General features: G+C 44.2%; 2 protein-coding genes across 2 annotated transcripts in view; one reads left to right on the forward strand and one right to left on the reverse strand.

Moving 5' to 3' along the window:
• The window catches only part of Polr2b (RNA polymerase II subunit B), a 32,969-nt gene extending 24,847 nt beyond the window's left edge, over positions 1–8,122 (reverse strand). The window contains exons 1-7 of the mRNA XM_075942887.1: positions 7,609–8,122; positions 5,634–5,706; positions 3,347–3,497; positions 2,688–2,800; positions 2,371–2,590; positions 1,736–1,894; positions 1,483–1,647 (exon numbers count right to left, since the gene is read on the reverse strand). Coding sequence (XP_075799002.1) covers positions 1,483–1,647; positions 1,736–1,894; positions 2,371–2,590; positions 2,688–2,800; positions 3,347–3,497; positions 5,634–5,706; positions 7,609–7,627 — 900 coding nt within the window. The 5' untranslated portion in view covers positions 7,628–8,122. The remainder of the gene's footprint in view (positions 1–1,482; positions 1,648–1,735; positions 1,895–2,370; positions 2,591–2,687; positions 2,801–3,346; positions 3,498–5,633; positions 5,707–7,608) is intronic.
• Positions 8,063–21,758, forward strand: Noa1 (nitric oxide associated 1). The gene is made up of 7 exons (XM_075942888.1): positions 8,063–9,334; positions 10,368–10,532; positions 11,819–12,024; positions 13,644–13,775; positions 17,952–18,068; positions 20,153–20,270; positions 21,294–21,758. Exons 1-7 carry the CDS (start codon positions 8,188–8,190, stop codon positions 21,488–21,490), a joined length of 2,082 nt encoding a protein of 693 aa, XP_075799003.1. The 5' UTR covers positions 8,063–8,187; the 3' UTR covers positions 21,491–21,758.
• The last annotated feature ends 115 nt before the right edge of the window (positions 21,759–21,873 follow it).

A 21,873-nucleotide genomic window follows, 5' to 3' on the forward strand; every position in this document is an offset into this window, starting at 1 on the left:
CCCAGCACCCACAGTACAGCTCACACCTGTTTGTGACTCCAGTTCCATGCTTCTGACAGCCTCACACATACAAAATAGCAGGCAGAACACCAATACATATAAAATAAAAATAAGTGATTAAATTTTACTCCTGAGTTCTATTCTCAATTTCCAACTGTACACAACAGTGAGCATAAGAAAGCTGGGGTAGCACTAAGCCGCTTGGCATCCATAATCATCCGTAATTACCCTCAGTCTGTATCTTACACATATAGAAATGCTTTCTCTCATTCACACACAGTAGCTCTAAACACACAAATTCTAAGTGTGGCACCAAAGGTCAGAAAAAAGCCACATAAACTGACTGGTCAAGTCCAGACATGGTGGACAAGTCTGCAGACCCAGCCCTGAAGAGGCAGAGTCAAGAAGACTGTCAGGCTGGTAAACATAGTGAGAAATCTAGGCCAGCCTGGGCTAAAAACTGAGACCCTGCATCAAAAAACAATAAATATCCCACAAGTAATTATTTTTTAAAAGAAACTTGGTGTCACTGCTATTACAAAATTATTTGGTTAAGGTTAATGGGATTGGGTTTTAAAAGGTATAACAATTAAAATGTACTTTCAGAAGATTAAAACTTATACATTCTCAGTGGTTCTAAGATTCATAAGCCTGTAAAAACAGCCTTACTTCCTATAAACTAATAGAACAGACAGTGATTTTCAAAAGCCAATATACTTAAGAGCAAGTCAGTTCTTTTACTTAACTGAGACAGGTTTGGTGGCAGGCACCTCACTTACTGCCCCATCTACTGGCCCTAATACCGCTCTACGGTGTGTGTGATGTGCGCTGTGGAGGCTGGGGACTACTCTGCGGAGCTGGTTGCCTCCATCCACCTTTATGTGTGTTCTGGGCAGTGAACTGCAGTTGTCAGAGTCTTTATCTGCTGAGCCATCTTGCCAACTTGATTTATTTTTCAATCCTTTGATTTTAATAATCATACTGTGTTGGACATGGTGGCGCACGCCTTTAATTCCAGCACTTGGGAGGCAGAGGCGGGTGGATCACTGAGAGTTAGAGGTCAGCCTGGTCTACAGAGTGAGTTCCAGGACAGCCAGGGTTGTTACACAGAGAAACTCTGTCTCATGAAACAAAACAAAAAAATAACTATACTATGATTACATCAATGACTATCCTGCTTCCTAGAAACAAGCACTGCACTCAACACACATGAATACTACACCTTATTCCTAAATGGTCTGGAAAAGAAGACAGAGAAAAGGTGACAAACCCAACTAAATCTGAGTAAAGAAGGTTCTAGCACTATTCTTACAATTTCCAAGAACTGTTAGCAGAGACTCAGGCCGGGCGGAGCTTTCCTACGGTAAACCCAGAGGTGTCTGAGAGGAGTTGCCCTAAGAGCATGTCTGCTGCTTTAGGGTTGGCAATCATCGGCATCTAGGCTTCTTACAAACAGGAACCATGCACCTGCTTTCTCCTTACCATTTCCATCATCTCTGGATCTTCAAAGTCATAAATGATATGCTCTAAAATATCTCTATCAGACACAAAGCCCAAGGCTCTGAACACGATTATGATGGGAACTTCCTGTTTGATGTACGGCAAAGTTGCCACGATGCGCTGACCAATAGCGCTCTTCTTCGCACCCTAGAAAAGAAAAAAGACATCAGAATGTGAACATACAAGAGCTCAGAGAAACACAAAATAGCATCACACATCCCAGGCCATACCGTACCTGTCCTCCTCTCGCCAGCATGCTAACCCATATAGTACTGGTGGGTCGGGAAGAATTCTCCAGACACGATCGACACTCTCCTGTATAGGCATATTTGGAATCCTTTTTGGCAAACACATAGACTGTATTTGTTGCCATTTTCTCTTGAGCTATCAGAACCTATAGACAGAGTAAAAAAGTTATAGTTGAGAACCCAAAAGGTCATCGTTGAAGTGGCAAGAAGAAAAAGCTGCAGTTATTTAATTGGTCACATAGGCTCCACCTGATAGGAATATACACGCTCCAACAACTGGGCACAACAAATTTCCAGTGCCCACGATGCACAACGACATAAAGCTTACAGGTTATCTGTAGGAATGCGTGCTTTTTCTTTTCTTTTTGTGAAGGGGTGTGTGTGTGTACAGATACCCATGAAGGCCAGAAGAGGGCATCCGACCCCCAGGAAGTGGACTTACAGGTGATTATGCCACTCCACATGGGGGGCTGGGAACCAAACTCTGATCCTCTGCAAGAGTAGCACATACATGCTCTTACCCTGCGAACAGTCTCCACCCCTGAGAATATACACCCTTTAATTTAACTGCAATAATTTAACTGTTAGCCATCTTTTTTTAGAGTTTTGAGCACCACTATACCTTTTCTGATCCATTAATAATGAAGTAGCCGCCAGGATCCAAAGGACACTCGTTCAGCTCACACAGGTCGCGGTCTGTCAAGCCATTCAGCAGGCAGTAGGTCGAGCGCAGCATGATAGGGATTTTCCCTATGAAGGTTTTCTGGTGCTGAGTCTGCAGCTGCTCTTCACCTTCTTTGATGACTGTCTTTGTTATGTCAACATAAAGCGGAGCCGAGTACCTTCAAAATAAAAGGGGGTCAGAGGTGGCCGTAAGTGAAGGTGCATTTTCTGAACTTTACTCAATATCAGGTGCTAACGAAGAAAAGTATCTCTTACGTGAGATTTCTTAGCCGGGCTTCATTGGGCATCATTGGTGAAGGGGCACCATCTCTTTCCCAATGAGTAGGTTTGGAGAGATAAATTTGTTCAAATTTCAGTAAATATCTTGGCTGAAATTAAACAAAAAGCATGAAAAGAAGAAATAATTTTCCCCATAGAAGTTTTGAAGGTCAGGTTCTTAGTGTATGTCTTAAAGGTCAAAGTGGGAAAATCGGTGGGAAAATCAGGAGTTTAAAGCCATACTAAAATACATAGAAAGATCCTGTCTCAAAACACACATTGAAAGTTTTGCTGACTCCATTTTAATTGACATTAGCATTTTAAGTAGGAAGATAGATAGATTTAGGCAGGAGGATATAGAGTTCAAAACCAGGCTGGCAACAGAGCCCACCCACTCAAGGCTAGCACGAGCAACTTACCAAGACCTTGCTAAGAAATAACTAAAAAGGAAGGAAATAAAGCTCAGGGTAGAGTCTTTACCTAGCTGCACAAGGCCTGCCGGTCCATCCTAATACCAAAAGACACATACTATCTGGGGAGATTAAGGGGAGGTGCTGTACACACACTGCAAACGCTACTGAGAGAGAGCTCTGGTACTGGACTGACAAACAGGCCAATCCTTTCCTTCACCCGCAGCATGAACACAACCATCTTACCGGCTCTTCAACTTCTCCACTGGCGTGCTGAGCTTCGGCCTGTAGGTCAATTGGCGGCGCATCTTCCACAATTCTTTGAACGGACATCTGAATAAACTCATCAAAGGAATCCAGCTGTTGTCTAACCAAGCCTTTTTCATCAAAATAAGAACTAGAAAAATATTAAGTTCATAATCAGTTGCAACTCAATTTGTTTTCTAGCATATTTCTCCATCTTCATTTAATCCACATATTTTCCTAACTTCATTCAGTCCAATTCAACAAATACTCAATGAAATGCCAACCAATCTATGATACTCATTGCATAAGGCCGGGGTATTTTATTTGTAGACTTACTATGTTTTGTACGGGAAAAAAATGGACAAAATAGCTAAAGTACAACAAAAGAACTATAAGGCAGCTTCAATCTGCAAACAACTTCAAACTCTACAGCATTTCCTACTGCCATGTTACACACGGTGTGACTACCAGTGTAGTGATCACACTGGTGAGTGTGTAGCTTCCTAACATGACATGTTCTTACTTTATCATCTACTTGCTTTTGCATGGACGTTCTTACTATGGCTACTTGAGCTCAGTCACACTTAGAAATGCACATAATATAGTGAGCCTGCCAAAGAACCCATCCAGCACAGCTACATCCCACAAGTGCTACACAAAGTAACGGACCAAAGAACCCATCCAGCACAACCACATCCCACAAGTACTACACAAAGTAACGGACCTGAGCTCTCATTTTAAGAAAAGACATGCTGAGAAACTGTTTCAGATTGAAGGAGGCAGATAAATAAGCCTTGAAACAAAATGTTTAGGGCTGAAGAGATAGATGGTCCAGCAGTTCAAAGTCCATAGTTCTGGTGCAAGAAACACAGCTCCCTGGTAAAGAATAGGCAGCTCTTCCATAGGAGCCAAGTTCAACACCCCTACGGTGGCTCACAATCATCTCTTACTACAGTTCCAGGGAATCTCATGCCCTCTTATGGCCTCCATGAGCAGCTGCATACATGGTGCACATAAACTCACACAGGCATATAAACACAAAAAATAAAACTGAAAATCTAAAACCAAACCAGGTGTGATGGTACACGCCTTTAATCCCAGCACTCAGAAGGCAAATGCAGGTGAGTCTATGTGAATTCAAGGCCAGCCTGGTCTACAGAGCGAGTTCCAGTACAGTGAGAGCTACATAGAGAAACCAAAAATTTAAAAAAAAAAAAAAGAACTAAAAACAAACAACAACAAAATGTGCAACACTCAGAACTGAGGCAGCAAATTCCAGGTCAGGCTACCCTACACAATGAGACCCTGTCTCAAAACATAATAGTCCTAGATCCAGGATGAAAGAAAAAAATGCTTTGCTATAAAAAATTAAGATAACAAGCAAAATGTGGAAAGACTCCATAGGCTAAATAAGATTATTGGGTGCTGGAGAGATGGCTCAGTGGTTAAGAGCTCTTCCAGAGGGCCTAAGGTCATTTCCCAGCAACCACATAGTAGCTCACAACCATCTACAGTGGGATCTGATGCCCTCTCCTGACATTAAGGCACACATACAGATAAAGTACTCTTACATAAAATAAATCAACTAAAAATAATAGTAACATTATTGTATCAGAATTAATTCTGTACTGTGATTATGTAAAAGAGTATCTGCTAGTTACCTTTCAATGCTTTTAGGGGGAAATGCACAGAGAGAAATAAGACCATGTAGGCCAGGTGTGGTGGGCCACGTCTTAATCCCAGCACTCAGGAAGCAGAGACAGGTGGGTCTCTGTGAGTTTAAGGCCAGCCTGGTCTACAAAGCAAATTCCAGGATAGTGGGGGTTGTTACACAGAGAAACCTTGTCTCAAAAAAACAAAAAGAATGGAAGGAAGAAAGGAAGGAAGGAAGGAAGGAAGGAAGGAAGGAAGGAAGGAAGGAAGGAAGGAAAAGGTAGTATAAGGTATTTAAAGGCTCCAATGAAGAACATAAATTAATTTATAAATTAATTTATAACAAATAAATTATGGATGGACGGACGGACGGACGGACGGACGGACGGGGCCAGGTATAGTGACGTACACTCGCAGCACTCAGGAGGAGAGTTGCAAATTCAAAGTCAGGCCAGTCTACAGCATCCAAAGTTGCACACAGTACTGTCTGCATAAAGCAATTGCTGCAGTAACTAACACACATTAAGTACATAAGCAAGCATAGAGAAGGCCGAGATCTACCTATAAGGAACAAAGCTACAGGACATCCCTCACATCTTACAGTATCTACCTCTTCAGTTTGGTCTAAAGTTACCTGATCACAATCCAGCATGCTTCTTGCCACAAATCTGGAGTGATTTCATCATCATCCTCATCATATTGCATATCTGCAAAAACAAAACACCATGCTCATCGGCAATAAGACACCACTGGTTCACACCCCCCCCCCCCAAGAAGTAAACTGGCACTCGGCTAAATAAAAGGCAATCACTTCAACCCAGTTTCCTAGCGTTTCAAACAATTAATGACATAGGCCTATGTCACAGAAATATTCTTCCTAGACACAGTTTTTACAACAAAGGTTCAGCTACGTTGTGTGAATTTGTAATTTCTGTCTGCTCCAGAAAATCAACATACTAAGAGCTAAGCAGGAGTAAGATCATAGTTCTGACTAATAAGATCCTCAGACACTAAAGCAAGGATTAAGAGATGGAAAAGAATTTCAATAACTGAGCAACACTCTGGGGTAGTCTATTATAGTAATATTTCATATATGTTCATATGCATAGTTCACATGTATACAATCTACATATGTATATACATATACATTTTCTTGTCTTTGAGACAGGGTCTCATTATATAGCCTAACAGGTCTGGAACTCACTGTGTAGAAGAGACTGGCCTTGAACTTACAGAGATCCTCCTGCCTCTGCTGCCCAAGTCCTGGGATTAAAGATGTGTGCCAACATGCCCAGACTGGACAGATGATATTTCCCATCCCTCTTGCTCTTCTATGTGATCATGACACTCCTACTATCAAGATAAGCAGTCAGCGAGGCATGCTGGTGCACACTTGTAATTCTAACACTCAGGAGGCAAGAGGCAGATCATCATAAGTTTCAGGCCGACAAGAGTTACATCCTGAGACCCTGTCTCAAAAATAAACAAAAATACTAGGTTCTATGCACCCTCTCCTTGAACTTAGGTACTTTTCAACTCTCCAGTAAATAAAGAATGCTGCTAGAACGCACTCACATGGTTTCAGGATGCAGGTCAGAAAAAGCATCGCAGTTTTGACTTGTTTGCTCTGAAGCTCCCAACTGTCACTAAAAAACTCCTAACACTCTACCAACAAATCTCATGACCTTCTTTGTTTGATGAGGTGCTGGGCATTAATATAGGGTCTCACATATGCTAGGCAGGTTCTCTACCACTAAGCTATATTCCCAGGCCTCCATAAACATTTCTTTAAAGATCTATTTTATTTTTAATTATGTGTATGTACGTACATGTGAGCACAAGTGCCTGTGGAGGCCAAAAGTGAGCATCAGATATCCTTGAGCCAGAGATAAAGGAACTGTGAGTTGCCTAGCGTGGTTGCTAAGAACCAAACTTGGGTTCTGTTGACTCAAGTTCCAAGCACTCTTAACTGCTGAACCGTATCTCCAGCCCCCATGAAAATTTTTTTAGGTATCAAAATTTTGTTTTATCCCTCTCACTATATGTAAGGATTAAGAGAATAATTGAAGACCATCTTTTTAGGCATTTACTTAAACTGAAGAGAGTGTGATGGAATGTCAACCCAGATATACATTCTTTGCCCTAATATTTCCAGGGTATAACAATATCTAGCAAGAGGACGTGGTCAAAAAAAAAAAATTGAGCTACCTCAGACTAGGAATATGGCTCAAAAGCAGAGTACGTGCAGGCCCTGGGTTCAAGCCTCTGGATCGTGGATCGAAAAAAAAGAAAGAGCAAAAGTGCCTAGCTATTCAATAAGTGGACTGGGATGATTAGGAAATTATCAACGTCAGAACACCCGAATGTTCACAAACACTTGCACACTATAACTATGTCGATCCGGGAAGGTGATGGCACACTGAACCGCAGGCATGCAGGCAGCCACCAAGCGGACCCGGAACGCGACCCGGTTCCCTGAGCCCACACCGCTAGCGAGCCCAGCGTCTAAGAACGGGGCTGCGGGGCTCGCGCCACGGCGGGATGGGGTAGCAGGCGCAGACCCTGCATCCCCGCAGGTCCCCCGCCGTCCCGGCTACGCGGCCACCTACCCTCGTCGGCGTCATACATCTTGGCCAAAGGTTTGGGGACCGCTTAACTCGAATTCAATTCACAAAGCCGGAGGCGAAACCTGCAGCAGCAAACTCTGAGTCGGAGCAAGCAATTTCCGTCTCCGGCGTTCCCAGCATCCTCCGCGCCTTAAGGGGCGGGGGCAGCTCCGTGAGATGTGCGCCTGCGCGATTGGCGGGGGTCTGAACTGCACGAGTGCAAATTCTGGGTCTCTGGCTGCAGCTGAAGACCGCTCCTTCGGCCAGAAGTTGGATCCAGTCAATGAAAGTTTCTTGTTGCGTGACTTTTCAGTGTTGTTGCACAAATGACACTTGGTTTGGGTAAAGGAGATTTATGAGAGCCAGGCTCTGGGTGTGGGATGAGCCGCTCCTGCCCAGCCGGCTCTATCTAGTCCGCGCCGTCGCAGGGTGAATTCTCGAGTCTCGGAGCTTTCATCGCGAGAAATGCAGGATTAGTCACGCCGTTGGACAGTTCCCTCGCCGCTCGTCCCCGACCGACGAGCTCCTCGGACGCGCGCACGGCTGCGCGCACGAGGCCCCGCCCCCCTCCCGGCCGTCCGCATGCTGCCCGCGCGCCTGGGTTGCAGGCTGCTGTGCGGGCGCCTGCGGGGCTCGGCGCCGACCGCAGCGTGCCATGGCCATGCACGGTGGCTCCTGGGGGCGAAGTGGGCGGCCGCTTTCTCCCAGAGCCCAGCCTCCCTGGGCCGCCGGCTTCCTCCTAGCTCCACGGAGACCGAGGACTACGAGGAAGGCCCCGACACGGAGGAGCGCTTTCTGTTCCCGGAGTACGTCCCGACGGAGCCGGACCCTGAGGAGCAGCTGAGAGAGCTGCGGGAATTGCAGCAGCGGCAGCAGGATGAGGAGCGACAGAGGTTGCAGCGGCGGGAGGAGCGGCTTCAGCGGAAGCTGCGGGCAGGCCTCGCGTCTCTGCAGGTCCCCGAGCTTCCTCCAGACACCACGGTGCCGCCCAGCGGCGTGTACTGCTCCGGCTGCGGGGCCGAGCTGCACTGCCAGCACCCCAGCCTGCCCGGCTACCTGCCGGAGGAGAAGTTCCGCGATGCGACACGGGCGGACAGCGGCCCGGCGCGGACGGTATGCCAGCGCTGCTGGCTGCTGGTGCATCACCGACGTGCGCTGCGCCTGCGGGTGAGTCGCGAGCAGTACCTGGAGCTAGTGAGCGCGGCGCTGCGGCGCCCGGGGCCCGCCCTGGTGCTCTATATGGTGGACCTGCTCGACCTGCCGGACGCCTTGCTACCCGACCTGTCCAAGCTGGTGGGTCCCAAGCAGGTCTTCGTACTGGGGAACAAAGTGGACCTGTTGCCCCAGGACGCGCCTGGCTGCTTGCAGCGGCTGCGGAAGCGGCTGTGGGACGACTGCATCCGGGCCGGGCTCGTGGTGGCTCCTGGCCACCGAGGACCACAGAACCCTGCCGGGGATGAGCCTCAGGACAAGGAAAGGAATCGGAATCGCTCGACCAGGGCCGGCACCGTGGTCAAGGACGTGCGGCTGATCAGCGCCAAGACTGGCTATGGCGTGGAAGAACTGATCTCTGCACTTCAGCGCTCCTGGCGCTACCGCGGCGACGTCTACTTAGTGGGCACCACGAACGCCGGCAAGTCCACTCTCTTTAACACACTCCTGGAGTCTGATTACTGCACCGCCAAGGGCTCCGAAGCCATCGACAGGGCCACCATCTCCCCCTGGCCAGGTGAGGCCCCATTATTGAGAACTTAGACTTCTCTCCGGCACCTAGTACATCTACCCTTACATGTCCATCTTGAGCTGCCTGGAGCCGTCCCTTTCAAAATTTTCTCCCCACTTTGCTCATACCTCTTGTGACAGTTGAGCGCTTGGAAATTCAATACATGTGATTTTCTAATAGAAATGTTTCTAGGGGGGCTGAGGATAAAGCTTGGTTACTAAAGTGCTTGGCTAGCACTGCCGAAGCCTGAGTTAGTATGCAGTAACGTGTAAACGAGATGTGATGTGGTGGCAAATTCCTGTATCCTAAGCACTTGGGAGGTGGAGACAGGAGGATTGGGAGGAGAGCAAAGTCATTCTCGCCTACATAGCTGGAGGCTACGGTGAATTAGATACATAGGCCCCATCTACTCTAAGACCCTTCTTCACCCCTTGAATTTATTTATACTAGACATGAAAGAGTTGATGCGGTAAGGGTGGGGATTTCTCGAGAAGAAATGTCAGTATTCAGAGTAAAAGAAACTGATAGCATGGCATGGTGGTTCTGTCCAGTCATTACAACGCTGGAGAGAAAGAGCCTGAGGATGTGGGGTTTAAGAGCCTCTCTGAAGGAAGAAGCTAAGGGGAAATGTATGGACTTGGGGAGTTCCAGTCCTAGGAATTAGCTTGACAGAAGTGTCCCCTTGAAACCAGAGTTTAACTCCCCTTAACTGCCCTTTGGCACTTCAAACTTAAAGCTGCCTATGACCCTGGATGTACTGGAGGATAAATGGTGAAAAGCAGGAATAATACAGACTTGGGAAATTTGTACTCAGATTCTGAGTTCGCGTATGAACCAGTTACTAGGCCTAGTTCCTTGTAAAGTGGAAATAATTACATAGTGGTTGTCATGAAGGTTAAATGAAAAAAATCAGAGGTGTTTGGTTTTCTTCTTCCACGCTCCTGTTTTTAAAACCTTACTCTTGGTATTTCAGGTACTACATTAAACCTTACTCTTGGTATTTCAGGTACTACATTAAACCTTACTCTTGGTATTTCAGGTACTACATTAAACCTCCTCAAGTTTCCCATTTGCAACCCGACTCCTTACAGAATGTTCAGAAGACAAAGAAGGCTTAAAGAAGAGGCGACCAAAGCTGAAGAAGATCTCAGTGAGGAAGAGCAAAATGAGCTCAATCAACTGAAAAAGCATGGTTACATGATAGGTATGCGTTATAGCACAGATTCTAACTGTTCTTAATAATAAAACCCAGAGGCAGCTATCGGGCAAGTGAAGGCTGAAGGATCAGAGAAGCAGAGCAGCCAACCACTAGAGTTCTTACCTCTACCTGAGGGCGATCCTGAACTCAGAATGCCTCCTCAGACTGCACTGAGCTCCCATCTCCTCCCCACCTCCTAATGCTGGGATCCCAAGTTCTGGGATCACCTTTGTGTGAGCTGTTTCTATTTTAGACTGGATCAATTTCGTGTAGCCCAGGGTAGCCTTGAACTAACAGATCATCTGCCTCTGGGATCAAAGGTGTCTGCCACCACTGCCTAACCTCTATGTCTAGCAGTGTGGCTAGCTCTGCACTCCGATCTTCAGGCAAGCTTTGTTAGATCATAAACAAAATGTCCCCACAGTGCATTCTTCCTCTTTAGAAAAAAATCTTATTGGTTCCATGATAAAGTTGTTGGGGCTAGCCATTTTTTTGCAGGAAAAGACTTTCCGGTTCTGGAATATAGGCTTTTTGTAGGAAAGGTTACTATTGCTTGGAAACCCAAACCAGCAGAGGCAGTAAAGTTCTTTAGCTAGGTTGTCCATCTCCTTGATCTCTCTTCTGATTTCATTAATGGAAAAGAAGGGCCACCTAGCCTGAAACACAACTGACGTGCAAGGGAACGACTCACATTATCTGTGAAAAAGAAGACACAACTATAATCATAGCCACAGTTTCATATTTATACACATAGTTTTAGTGTATAAATATTTATAAGGCAAGCTTAAGAAGTGTCTTCAGGGCCTGGCATGGTATTGCCTGCCTCTAGTTCCAGCACTTGGGAGACAGAGGCAGGTGGATCTCTATGAATTCAAGGCCATTCTGGTCTACATAGAGAGTTCCAGGACCACCAAAGAAAGCTACATGTTGAGACCCTGTCTCTGAGGTAGGGAGGTCTTCAGGGGCATCAGGTACACACCTGTAATCCCAACACATAGGAGAGGAAAAAAAACCTTCTCAGTTCATGGTGGTTTTGCAGCAAACCTGCTGCTCTACATGAGATCTTTTCCAAATACAACAGCCAAGATAAATACATATATCTATGTATACATATGTGTGTGTACACGCACATGCATGCATGTAATCTGTTGCCTATCACTATAGAAGCTGAGGAGAGAAAAATCGCAAGTTTAACACCATCTTGAACTATGTACAGAGAACCCATCTCAAAAATATTTTCAGAATCAAAGCATTAAAGGAATGTCTGATAACCTTGGTTTAATTTGTTCTAGGAAGAGTTGGAAAAACATTCTCATACTCCACAGAACAGAAGGAAGAAGTTCCCTTTGAGTTTGATGCCGACTCGTTGGCCTTTGACATGGGAAATGAGCCTGTTGTGGCTGCACGCCCATGTACCAAACAAGTAGAACTGACCCCAGAAGACGTGAAAGACGCCCACTGGTTTTATGATACCCCTGGGATTACAAAAGAAAACTGTGTATGTGTTTAGTTGCTTTTAGAAATACTTACTTTTAATTGTAGATGTACTGTCTTAACTGGCCAAAACAAGAAAAGAGGTGGGCTTCCATTTGAAAACGCGACTGTGGTTTCTTTATAAAAGCAATCCAAGGGTGAATCTACATGCCATCAGATTCTGGGTTCCTTTAGTTTAGGCAAACAACAGTGTTAACATTGTGGTTATTACCTTAGGAAGACGTGTTATAGGTTCCTATATTTTAAGGTTAGAAGTAATAAATAGTACAGTAAAGCTTCTGAGTTTATGCTTGAATTCCCTTGAAAATATGTCATTCATAATGTCATATAGTTTGAGCTGAAGTGGGTGATGACAGCTTATCAGAGCAATAACATGCACACTCCCAGGGTATTCAGCTATTTCTTGTCTGTTCTTTAGATTTTACTGAAAGTCTCCCAGTTACTTGTACCCATTGTTCTTCAAAACTGTGTGGAACAAACATGATATGTATTTCCTTTGACACATCTTGAAATACTCTAGGTGCTAAGTGGTCAAGTGACCATATTTTTAGAGTGGGGTTAATTCTACCTATCCTGCCATTATCCACCCTTTTACTCAACTTGGCTGTTGTCTAAGTAAATTTAGCCTATATTTGGCTAAGCACGATGGTGCACACATTTTGCTTAGTATGATTTATTCCACTTGCATCCATTTTTTGCAAAAAAAAAACATAACTACATTCATTCTAGCTACTCAAGCTTCCTATATATATTAAACCCATTTTCTTTATACATTCCTCTATTGGTAGACACCTAGGTTGGTTCCATAGCTACTGTGAATTCATTTTTTAATGAATTTTATCTTCCTTAAATCTTATCAGAATGTGTTCCTATCTTTTCTGTTTTTCTTCAGTCTCTTTAATAACGTTGATCCTGTGGTTGGAGAGATGGCTTAGTGGTTGATAGTGTTTGCTGTTGGGCTGTAGACGTTGTTCTTCCAGAGAGGAGCCAAGTTCAATTCCCATTTCCACAGCCTCCTATATCTCCAGTTCCAGGGGATCTGATGCCCTACCAAGCCAAGATGCACTGCACCGATGTTTGACAGATGTTCAGGAGAGAGAGGATCAAGTTGTGTACTTGTTCCTAAAGTAGATGGAAATACTACATAGTCCAGGCTAGCGTTAAAATTATGACAGCCATCCTGCCTTAGCCTCCCAGAACTGAGATTTGTAGGTTTAAATCATTTTGCATTTGATGCTTGCATACTTAATCCTTAGGACCTGAGATTACAATGTCCGTTATTTAAAGCTGGACGCTACTGCTACCTGAATACCTGAGCATACATTTCCATTAGTGACTGAACAGTATTTTGGGGTACATAACAATTTTGACATTTGGGGAATAGCGCTGTCATAGGAAAGTCTTATACACCCATCATGTTGTTTCGCCACTAACACACAGTTGTGAAATGAGTAGAATAATAGTTAAGTTAGAGACAATATATAATTTTACGTGTGGTGAATGAACATAATCTGGTTTATTATGAAATCTGAACATTTTTTCGGTACTTAAATTTGTAAGTAAATCACAAAATATGTTAAATGAAAGTAATCCTCTAAATAAATCTTGTCTTTTGCTTTACAGATTTTAAATCTTCTAACGGAAAAAGAAGTAGATATTGTTTTGCCAACACATTCTATTGTGCCAAGAACATTTGTTCTCAAACCAAGAATGGTTCTATTTTTGGGTGCTATAGCCCGAATAGATTTCCTAGAGGTAAGAAAAATCTATGCTATTGAAAAATGAACAGAGGCTAGAGAGATGACTCAAAAGTTAAGAGCACTGACTGCTCTTCCAGAGATCCTAAGTTCAATTCCCAGCACCCACATGGTAGCTCACAGCCATCTGTAATGAGATCTGATTCCTTTTTCTGACCTGCAGGCATGCATGGAGACAGAACACTGTATGTTTAATAAGTAAATAAATCTTTTGAAAAAAAAAAAAAAGAAAGAACAGTGAGGAAACCTGCATAGGACCAAACCCTGTCTCAAAAAAGCCAAAACAATTAAAAAAAAAAAAAAACTACCACTAATAGGATATTGAATCCCTTATATAACAGCTTTTTGTTGTTGTTGTTTTTGGTTGGAGTTTTTTATTGGTGTTGTTTGGTTGGTTTTGGCTTTTCAGGACAGGGTCCCTCTAGCAGGTAGCCCCACAGTCCTGGAACTCACTTTGTAGACCAGGCTGGCCTCGAATTCTGGGATTAAAGACGTGGGCCACCTCCACCTGGCACTATAGCTTAGCCTTTCAGATGAGATACTGTCCATTTCCTATATTTCGCATGGAAATGATACATATATTTAGGCCTAAGGTTAATATCCATTAAATTCTGGGGATGCCAGGGAACTGCTCTCCATTTCTTCCAAAGTGAGAAGAGAAAAAGAAAATGAAACATGAATATATTCAGTGGCATGTAACTTACCACTCATTGCCAAGAACATTTCTTGACTTTTGTTGAAAATTTAGCCGTGTATTATCCAGAACCCTTGCAAATGTTATTAAAGTCATGACATTAATATTTTAAACCTAACTACATAGTGACAATCAAAATAGGCCATTTCCTTGTTGGTGGCTTTGGTTTTTTTGGGTCTTTTGTTGTTGTTGTTGTTGTTGTTTTTTAATTTTTTTTTATAATTTATTTAACTTTATTTTATGTGGATTGTTGTGAAGGTATCAGATCCCCAGAAACTGGAGTTACAGATAGTTGTTAGCTGTCATGTGGGTGTTGGGAATTGAACCCAGGTCCATCACTCCAGCCCCCATGGGTCTTTTGTTGTTGCTGCTGTTATTGTTTTCTTTTTAAAGATAGATTTACTTATTTGTGTGCATGTTCCTGCATGAGTTTTTGTAACATTTGTGTGTGGGAACCCAGTGAGGCCAGAAGATACCAGACCACCTGGAGCCACAGGCACTTTGCCTGATGTGGATGCTGGGAGACAAACTCAGGTCCTCTATAAGAACTGCTCCTTGCTGAGCCATCTCCCCTGTCCTTCCCTGTTGTTTTTAATACTGGATATAAACTACCAGTATTATTTTGTTGGTTTTTTAGATTTTTTTGTTTGTTATTTTGGGTTTTTTGTTGTTTTTCTACAACTGAGATTTTTATTAGTTGAGGATCAGTACACAGAGATTTCCGTTCTTAGCACTTGTACCAAAACCCTGAAGAACCACCACATACTTCTTTTTTTTTAAATATTTATTTATTTATTATGTATATAATATTCTGTCTGTGTGAATGCCTGCAGGCCAGAAGAGGGCACCAGACCTCATTACAGATGGTTGTGAGCCACCATGTGGTTGCCGGGAATTGAACTCAGGACCTTTGGAAAAGCAGGCAATGCTCTTAACCACTGAGCCATCTCTCCAGCCCCCCACATACTTCTTTTTGAACAGTTATTGCAATAATGTTCCATCTTCAAACTTGGCAAGCTGTCCTTCAGACATCACTTAACCGTCAAACACTCAACCCTCACTTCCGCTGACTCACAGTTTTATGCCACATACAGGACACACTCACAGACAGGACACACTCACTCACAGACAGGACTCACTCACATACAGGACACACTCACATACAGGACACACTCACAGACAGGACACACTCACAGACAGGTCACACTCATTCACATACAGGACACACTCACTCACATACTGGACACACTCACATACAGGATACACTCACATACAGGACACACTCACATACAGGACTCACTCACATACAGGACACACTCACAGACAGGACACACTCACTCACAGACAGGACTCACTCACATACAGGACACACTCACAGACAGGACACACTCACATACAGGACACACTCACATACAGGATACACTCACATACAGGACACACATACAGGACACACTCACATACAGGACACACTCACATACAGGACACACTCACATACAGGACACACTCACATACAGGACACACTCACATACAGGACACACTCACATACAGGACACACTCACATACAGGATACACTCACATACAGGACACACTCAAAATGTCCATCTTTCACAGCACATTACCACACTTGTTAGGAAAGGAATGCCACAACCAAATACGTAACATTCGCAACAAGGCAAGGACCCAGGAGTAGTTTTGGAGGAAACAGTTCTAGAAACATGAGACTAGATATGATTGACACAAATGCATGACTAAGACTCCAGATTGCTTTTGGTTTGCTTTGGTTTGGTTCTGCCCAGTTTTTATTGTGGGGTATAAAACTGGGCAGTGTTGTGCAGACCGCTGAGACAGCTGCAGCCTCTCCGACACCCAGCAAGTCATTTCACCTCTTAAAATCATTCACACTTTAAAAATGGATGAGCTGTGGTTTGCCACTCCCTTTAAAGATGCTTCTGAGTCTATTTTAAAAAGTCCCATTTGCCGGGCGACGGTGGCGCATGCCTTTAATCCCAGCACTCGGAGGCAGAGGCAGGCGGATCTCTGTGAGTTCGAGACCAGCCTGGTCTACAGAGCTAGTTCCAGGACAGGCTCCAAAGCCACAGAGAAACCCTGTCTCGAAAAACCAAAAAAATAAATAAATAAAAAATAAATAAATAAAATAAAAAGTCCCATTTGCGGGCTGGAGAGATGGCTCAGTGGTTAAGAGCACTGCCTGCTCTTCCAAAGGTCCTGAGTTCAATTCCTGGCAACCACATGGTGGCTCACAACCATCTGAAATGAGATCTGGTGCCCTCTTCTGGCCATCAGGCATACAGGCAGAAAGAATATTGTATACATAATAAGTAAATAAATATTTTTTTAAAAAATCCCATTTGCAGAATAAGTGATACAAATGTCCCTTTGAATTGTACAAGAAGGGAGACAGGACCATGACAGACATGGTGGATGGTTAGCGGGAGGTGGCTCCATGTTTCTGCTTCAGAGGCCAGATTCTGATCTTCTGCAGGCAGAGCTGTAGTTTCCTGGTCAGCCACTTTGCTGCCCTCTTCCCTTCTGTTGGCACTTTTTTTTTGATGATTTTTTTCTCTCCCTTGGCCTTTTTCACACATCTTTTAAGGGGTGAGTCTGATCAACAGTCCCAGGGCTCCTCCTTCACCAGATCAGACCCTTGTGGGCTTAGGGAAGGGAGCATGAGCCCAACCCATCAGAGGCTGCCTATTTCTTTAATTTTTAAGACAGGGTCTCCATATCTTGCCCAGGTTGGCCTTGAATTCACCATCTTCCTGCCTCAGCCTCCTGCAGGTTTGCCACCATGCATGTTTGTTTTTTATAATATCAAGTCTGTAGAAGTCTTAGTTTTACAATTTACAGGAATTGTTAAAATATGTTATTTTTGTATTATGACCTGTTTTTAAAGACATTATTATAATTTACAGTCGGGCGGTGGTGGCGCACACCTTTAATCCCAGCACTCGGGTGGCAGAGGCAGGAGGATCTTTGTGAGTTCAAGGCCAGCCTGGTCTACAAGGATAGTTCCAGCCGGGTGATGGTGGCGCACGCCTTTAATCCCAGCACTCGGGAGGCAGAGGCAGGCGGATCTCTGTGAGTTCGAGACCAGCCTGGTCTACAGAGCTAGTTCCAGGACAGGCTCCAAAACCACAGAGAAACCCTGTCTCGAAAAACCAAAATAATAATAATAATAATAATTTGCATACAGTTGAAAGAGGACTTGGTTAGTTTCTGTTTTCTCCTCTTTTTGCTGTTGTTGTTTTGACGCAGGGTCTCTTGTACCCCAGGCTGATCTTAAACTCAAATGTTGTAACTGAAGTTGTCTTTGAACTCCTGGCTCTGCCTCCATTGCTGGAATTAGAAGGAAGCACCGCACACCTAGCTTTCCTCTCTCCTTTCTTAAGTTGTGCATCATAATGTGCCCGTTCCCAAGTTATCTGTTCTGTGAAATAACTTCTTCCTTTCTTTCTTAAGGGAGATCAATCAGCTTGGTTTACAGTCGTGGCTTCCAACTTCCTTCCTGTTCATATCACGTCCTTGGACAAGGCAGATGCTGTGTATGAGAAGCACGCAGGCCACGAGTTACTGCAGGTAAGCAGTGCAGCTTGATGGCTGTGTAGCCACAGCAGCTGATGGAGCCCGGGGTGGATAACCTGTCAGTTTGCATCAGCTAGCGCTTACCGCCCCTCATTCTCTGAGCATCCCAGTTAAAAAGCAGAACTGGGCTCTGCATGCAAAGAGTGGTTTGGTCTGAGCCAACAAAGCCACAGCAGTGTATTTCTCTCTGTGGTGCACTGTCCACACGTAGCGACCTACATTTAAGTACTCCAGCTAAAATTACAACAAATACAAAACGTGCTTCTCTAATCACACGGGCCACTTTCCAAGCACCTGATAGTCACATTACTACAGAAAATTGTATTGGTCAAGATGGGCGAAAAGAAGTCATGGGAGCTGGGAGGCAGAGCACAGACCTTTAATCCCAGCATGTGAGAGGCTGAAGCAGGTGGATCCCCATGAGTTTGAGGTCATCCTGATGTACATACTGAATTCTAAAACAAAAGAAAAAGAAGTTACAGCTTTTGTCACGGTTGAGAGGATGCTGCTGGCATCTAGCGTGTGTAAACCCCAAGTGATGCTAAACCATGCTGCGGCAGAGAGGCGATCTGCATACGATGAAGAACAAACTAAGATCTCAGTAGTGATTGATAAGCACGGGACTGAGTAGAAAAGCTTCCCTGTGTCATTCCTAGTCCCAGACACTTGTTCTCACAGCTTTTTCCTCTTTTTCCTCTTCTAATTCTTACTTTAGACTGTGTCTTGATTGTTCTCCTCTTTATTTAAAAAATAAAATGTCCTGAATATTCCTTTTCTTTACAGTCCAGCTTACTCTTGCCTCGTGTCCCATTGCTATAGCCCTATTTGGCCCTCATTATCCCACTGAAATTCACCAAGCCCAGTTGTCTGAAGTCTGTTTCCAGCTCGTCTGAAGATAGGCCCTATGCACCATTTGGACAGTGCACACTGTATATTAAGAATTTTTGTTTGGGCTGGAGAGATGGCTCAGAAGAGTACAGCTGCTCTTCCAGATGATCGCAGGTCACTTTCGAGCACTTCTTCCGGCCTCTTTGGGCAGCACCCATGTGGTGCACAGACTTACATACAAGTAAAACATAAAAAAAAAAATTAAATTTTTGTTTTGATGTTTAAAAAGTTTCTCATATAACAGTGCTGGCTGCTGATGTAGCCAAGACTGGCCTTGAACTCCTGAGCTTTCTGCCTCTGCTTCTCAAGTGCAAGGATCTTAAGAAAGCATCAGCAAGCGCACTAGTTAAGATATTGAAACCAGACTGCCTGGGTTCGTATGTCTCCCTGACTGCACACTATACAAAGCTGTGCACTTCCTACTCCTCTCCGTGTTGTGCCTGTCTCCTGAGAAGTGGAAAAGATTAAGTGCCGAAGGCAATCTTCATCCTTTTCTTCATGTTTTCGTTTTGTTCCTTTTTTGAAGCATATAGTCCTTGGTGTCTTGAAATTTGCTACGGGGTCTAGGCTGACCTGGATCTCCGAGAGCTCTGCTTCCTGAGTGCTAAGATGAAAGACCACTGTGCCTGGCTCTGTTTGCTTTTCAATTTGCTTTATTTAGTGTGCATGTGTGCGTGCTCACACACCCATGTCACAAAGGACACGGAGGTCAGAGGACACACAGGTGGTGTCACTAGGCTTGCTTCAAAAGTGCACTTACCTGCTGAGCCATCCTGCCAGCCCTGGGACTCCTCTGAGGTCCCCCTGCTTTTGAGTGATAATGACAACAGCTGTTGCAGTCATTACAGGCGCACCCAGTGGAGCGGTGTTAGTATCCATGCTCACGAAACTGAAAATGTAAAAATTAGCCAGGTGTGTGTAACTCCAACATTAGGGAACTCCAGCTGTAGAACCGTGAATATCTGGAGTTCAAGGTCATCCTTGATGCTGTGTCAAGTAAGAAACCAGCTCGTTTTGTTTGAGACAGAGTCTCACTACGTAGCCCTGACTGGCCTAGTAGTCAGCTGTGTAGACCAGGCTGGCCTTGAACTCAGAGATTCCCCTCCTCTGCCTCTTCAGTGCTGGGATCAGAGTATGAGCCACCATGCCCAAACCCAGTTAACAGGGAATTTAATTTGTTTTATTAAAAGGTTCCGATGGGTGGAAAAGAACGAATGGCACAGTTCCCTCCTCTTGTGGCTGAAGACATTACATTAAAAGGAGGCGGCGAGTCTGAAGCAGTAGCTGATATCAAGTTCTCCTCTGCAGGTAAAGTACTCTTTGTTTTAGTTTTGCTTTTTGCTTTTTCTGAGACAGGGTTTCTCTGCATAGCCCTGGCTGTCCTGGAACTCAGGTTGTATACCAGGCTGGCCACGAACTCAAGAGATCTTGTAGCCTGCCCCTGCCTCCCAAGTGATGGAACTAAAGGCGTGTGCCACCACCACCTGGAGGTAATATACTCTTAAAATACAACATAGGCCATGTATGGTGACATGTGCCTAAACGCAGCATTTGCAAGGTATTGGCTGGAAGCCCGTCTATTCTACATGAGACTCTGGCTCAGCAAAGATGCCTTTGGCCTAATATCAAATATAAAAATAAAAAGCGGGGTATGGTAGCACACCTGTGATCCCAGCAATTAAGAAGTTAAAAAAAACTGGACATGGTGGCTCACATCTATAATCCCATCAGTGAGGCAAGAGGGTTGCTTTAAGTGCAAGGCCAACCTATGCAACACAGTGAGTGCTAAGCCAGCCTGAGCTTTAGAGTAAAACCTTGCCTAACGTGCTTAACAGCTACGCGGTTAAGAGCATTTGCTGCAGCTGGGTATGGTGTTGTACACCTTTGATCCCCACACTCAGGAGGCAGAAACAGGCAGGTCTCTGAGTTCGAGGCCAGCTAGGGCTACAGAGAAGCCCTGTCGTGAAAAACAAATTTTAAAAAGAGCACCTGGTTCATTCCCAGCACCTGCATCAGAAAGCTCACCAACTATGACTACATTTTTTGTTTTGTTTTTAATGGTTTTTCGAGACAGGGTTTCTCAGTAGCTTTGGTGCCTGTCCTGGAACTAGCTCTGTAGACCAGGCTGGTCTCAAACTCACAGAGATCTGCCTGCCTCTGCCTCCTGAGTGCTGGGATTATCTATCTTTTTATGAGTCTTGGGAATTGGACTGAGGTTGTCAGTCTTGTATGACAAGTGCTTTTCCTGAGCCATCTCCTGTCGTGTATGGTTTGATTTGATTTCCTTACTGAGACAATAGCAGCATTTTATGTTCTCTTGATGTCTCATAGGCTGGGTTGCAGTAACACCTTACTCTAAGGGCACACTGCATCTCCGAGGTTACACGCCTGCAGGAACTGTTCTGACCGTCCAGCCCCCTGTCCTGCCGTATATTGTTAACGTCAAAGGACAACGCATCAAGAAAAGTGTGGCCTATAAAACAAAGAAGCCTTCACCCCTGGTGTATAATCTGGTGAAGAAAAAGTGACGCAGAACTGGATTCACACTGGATAGTAACAATAGTGAAATATGTTGAAATTTGTATTATATATAAAAATAATAAAGATAAGTGAGGCAGAACTGGATTCATACTGGATAGTAAGAATATTGAAATGTGTTGAAATTGTAATAATTATAAAAAAGACACACAAACAACTATCATTTTAAAAATCTTAAGTGAACATTTTTGACTATTTGAGGCTATGCTTATTGATAATATAGTTTATAAATAAAAATTATTTTTTTCTTGACTATATACATATTTGTGGCCCAAGTGTACATAAGAGGAGGCCTACTTCCTTCAGATTTTCATGATGACCAGGTTTCATTTCTTTGAAGTTGGTGGTTGACAACTTAATCCCCCAGAATACA

The sequence above is a fragment of the Microtus pennsylvanicus genome, chromosome 12, assembly GCF_037038515.1.
Source record: "Microtus pennsylvanicus isolate mMicPen1 chromosome 12, mMicPen1.hap1, whole genome shotgun sequence".
NCBI classification, from domain to species: Eukaryota; Metazoa; Chordata; class Mammalia; order Rodentia; family Cricetidae; genus Microtus; species Microtus pennsylvanicus.

Bases quoted from the DNA above. Each gene is read 5' to 3' on its own strand.
- Noa1 (XM_075942888.1), top strand. From the start codon at position 8,188: ATGCTGCCCGCGCGCCTGGGTTGCAGGCTGCTGTGCGGGCGCCTGCGG. The intron at 9,335-10,367 runs GTGAGGCCCCAT...TTGGTATTTCAG, and splicing joins CACCATCTCCCCCTGGCCAG to GTACTACATTAAACCTCCTC. The intron at 12,025-13,643 runs GTATGTGTTTAG...TTTGCTTTACAG, and splicing joins GGATTACAAAAGAAAACTGT to ATTTTAAATCTTCTAACGGA.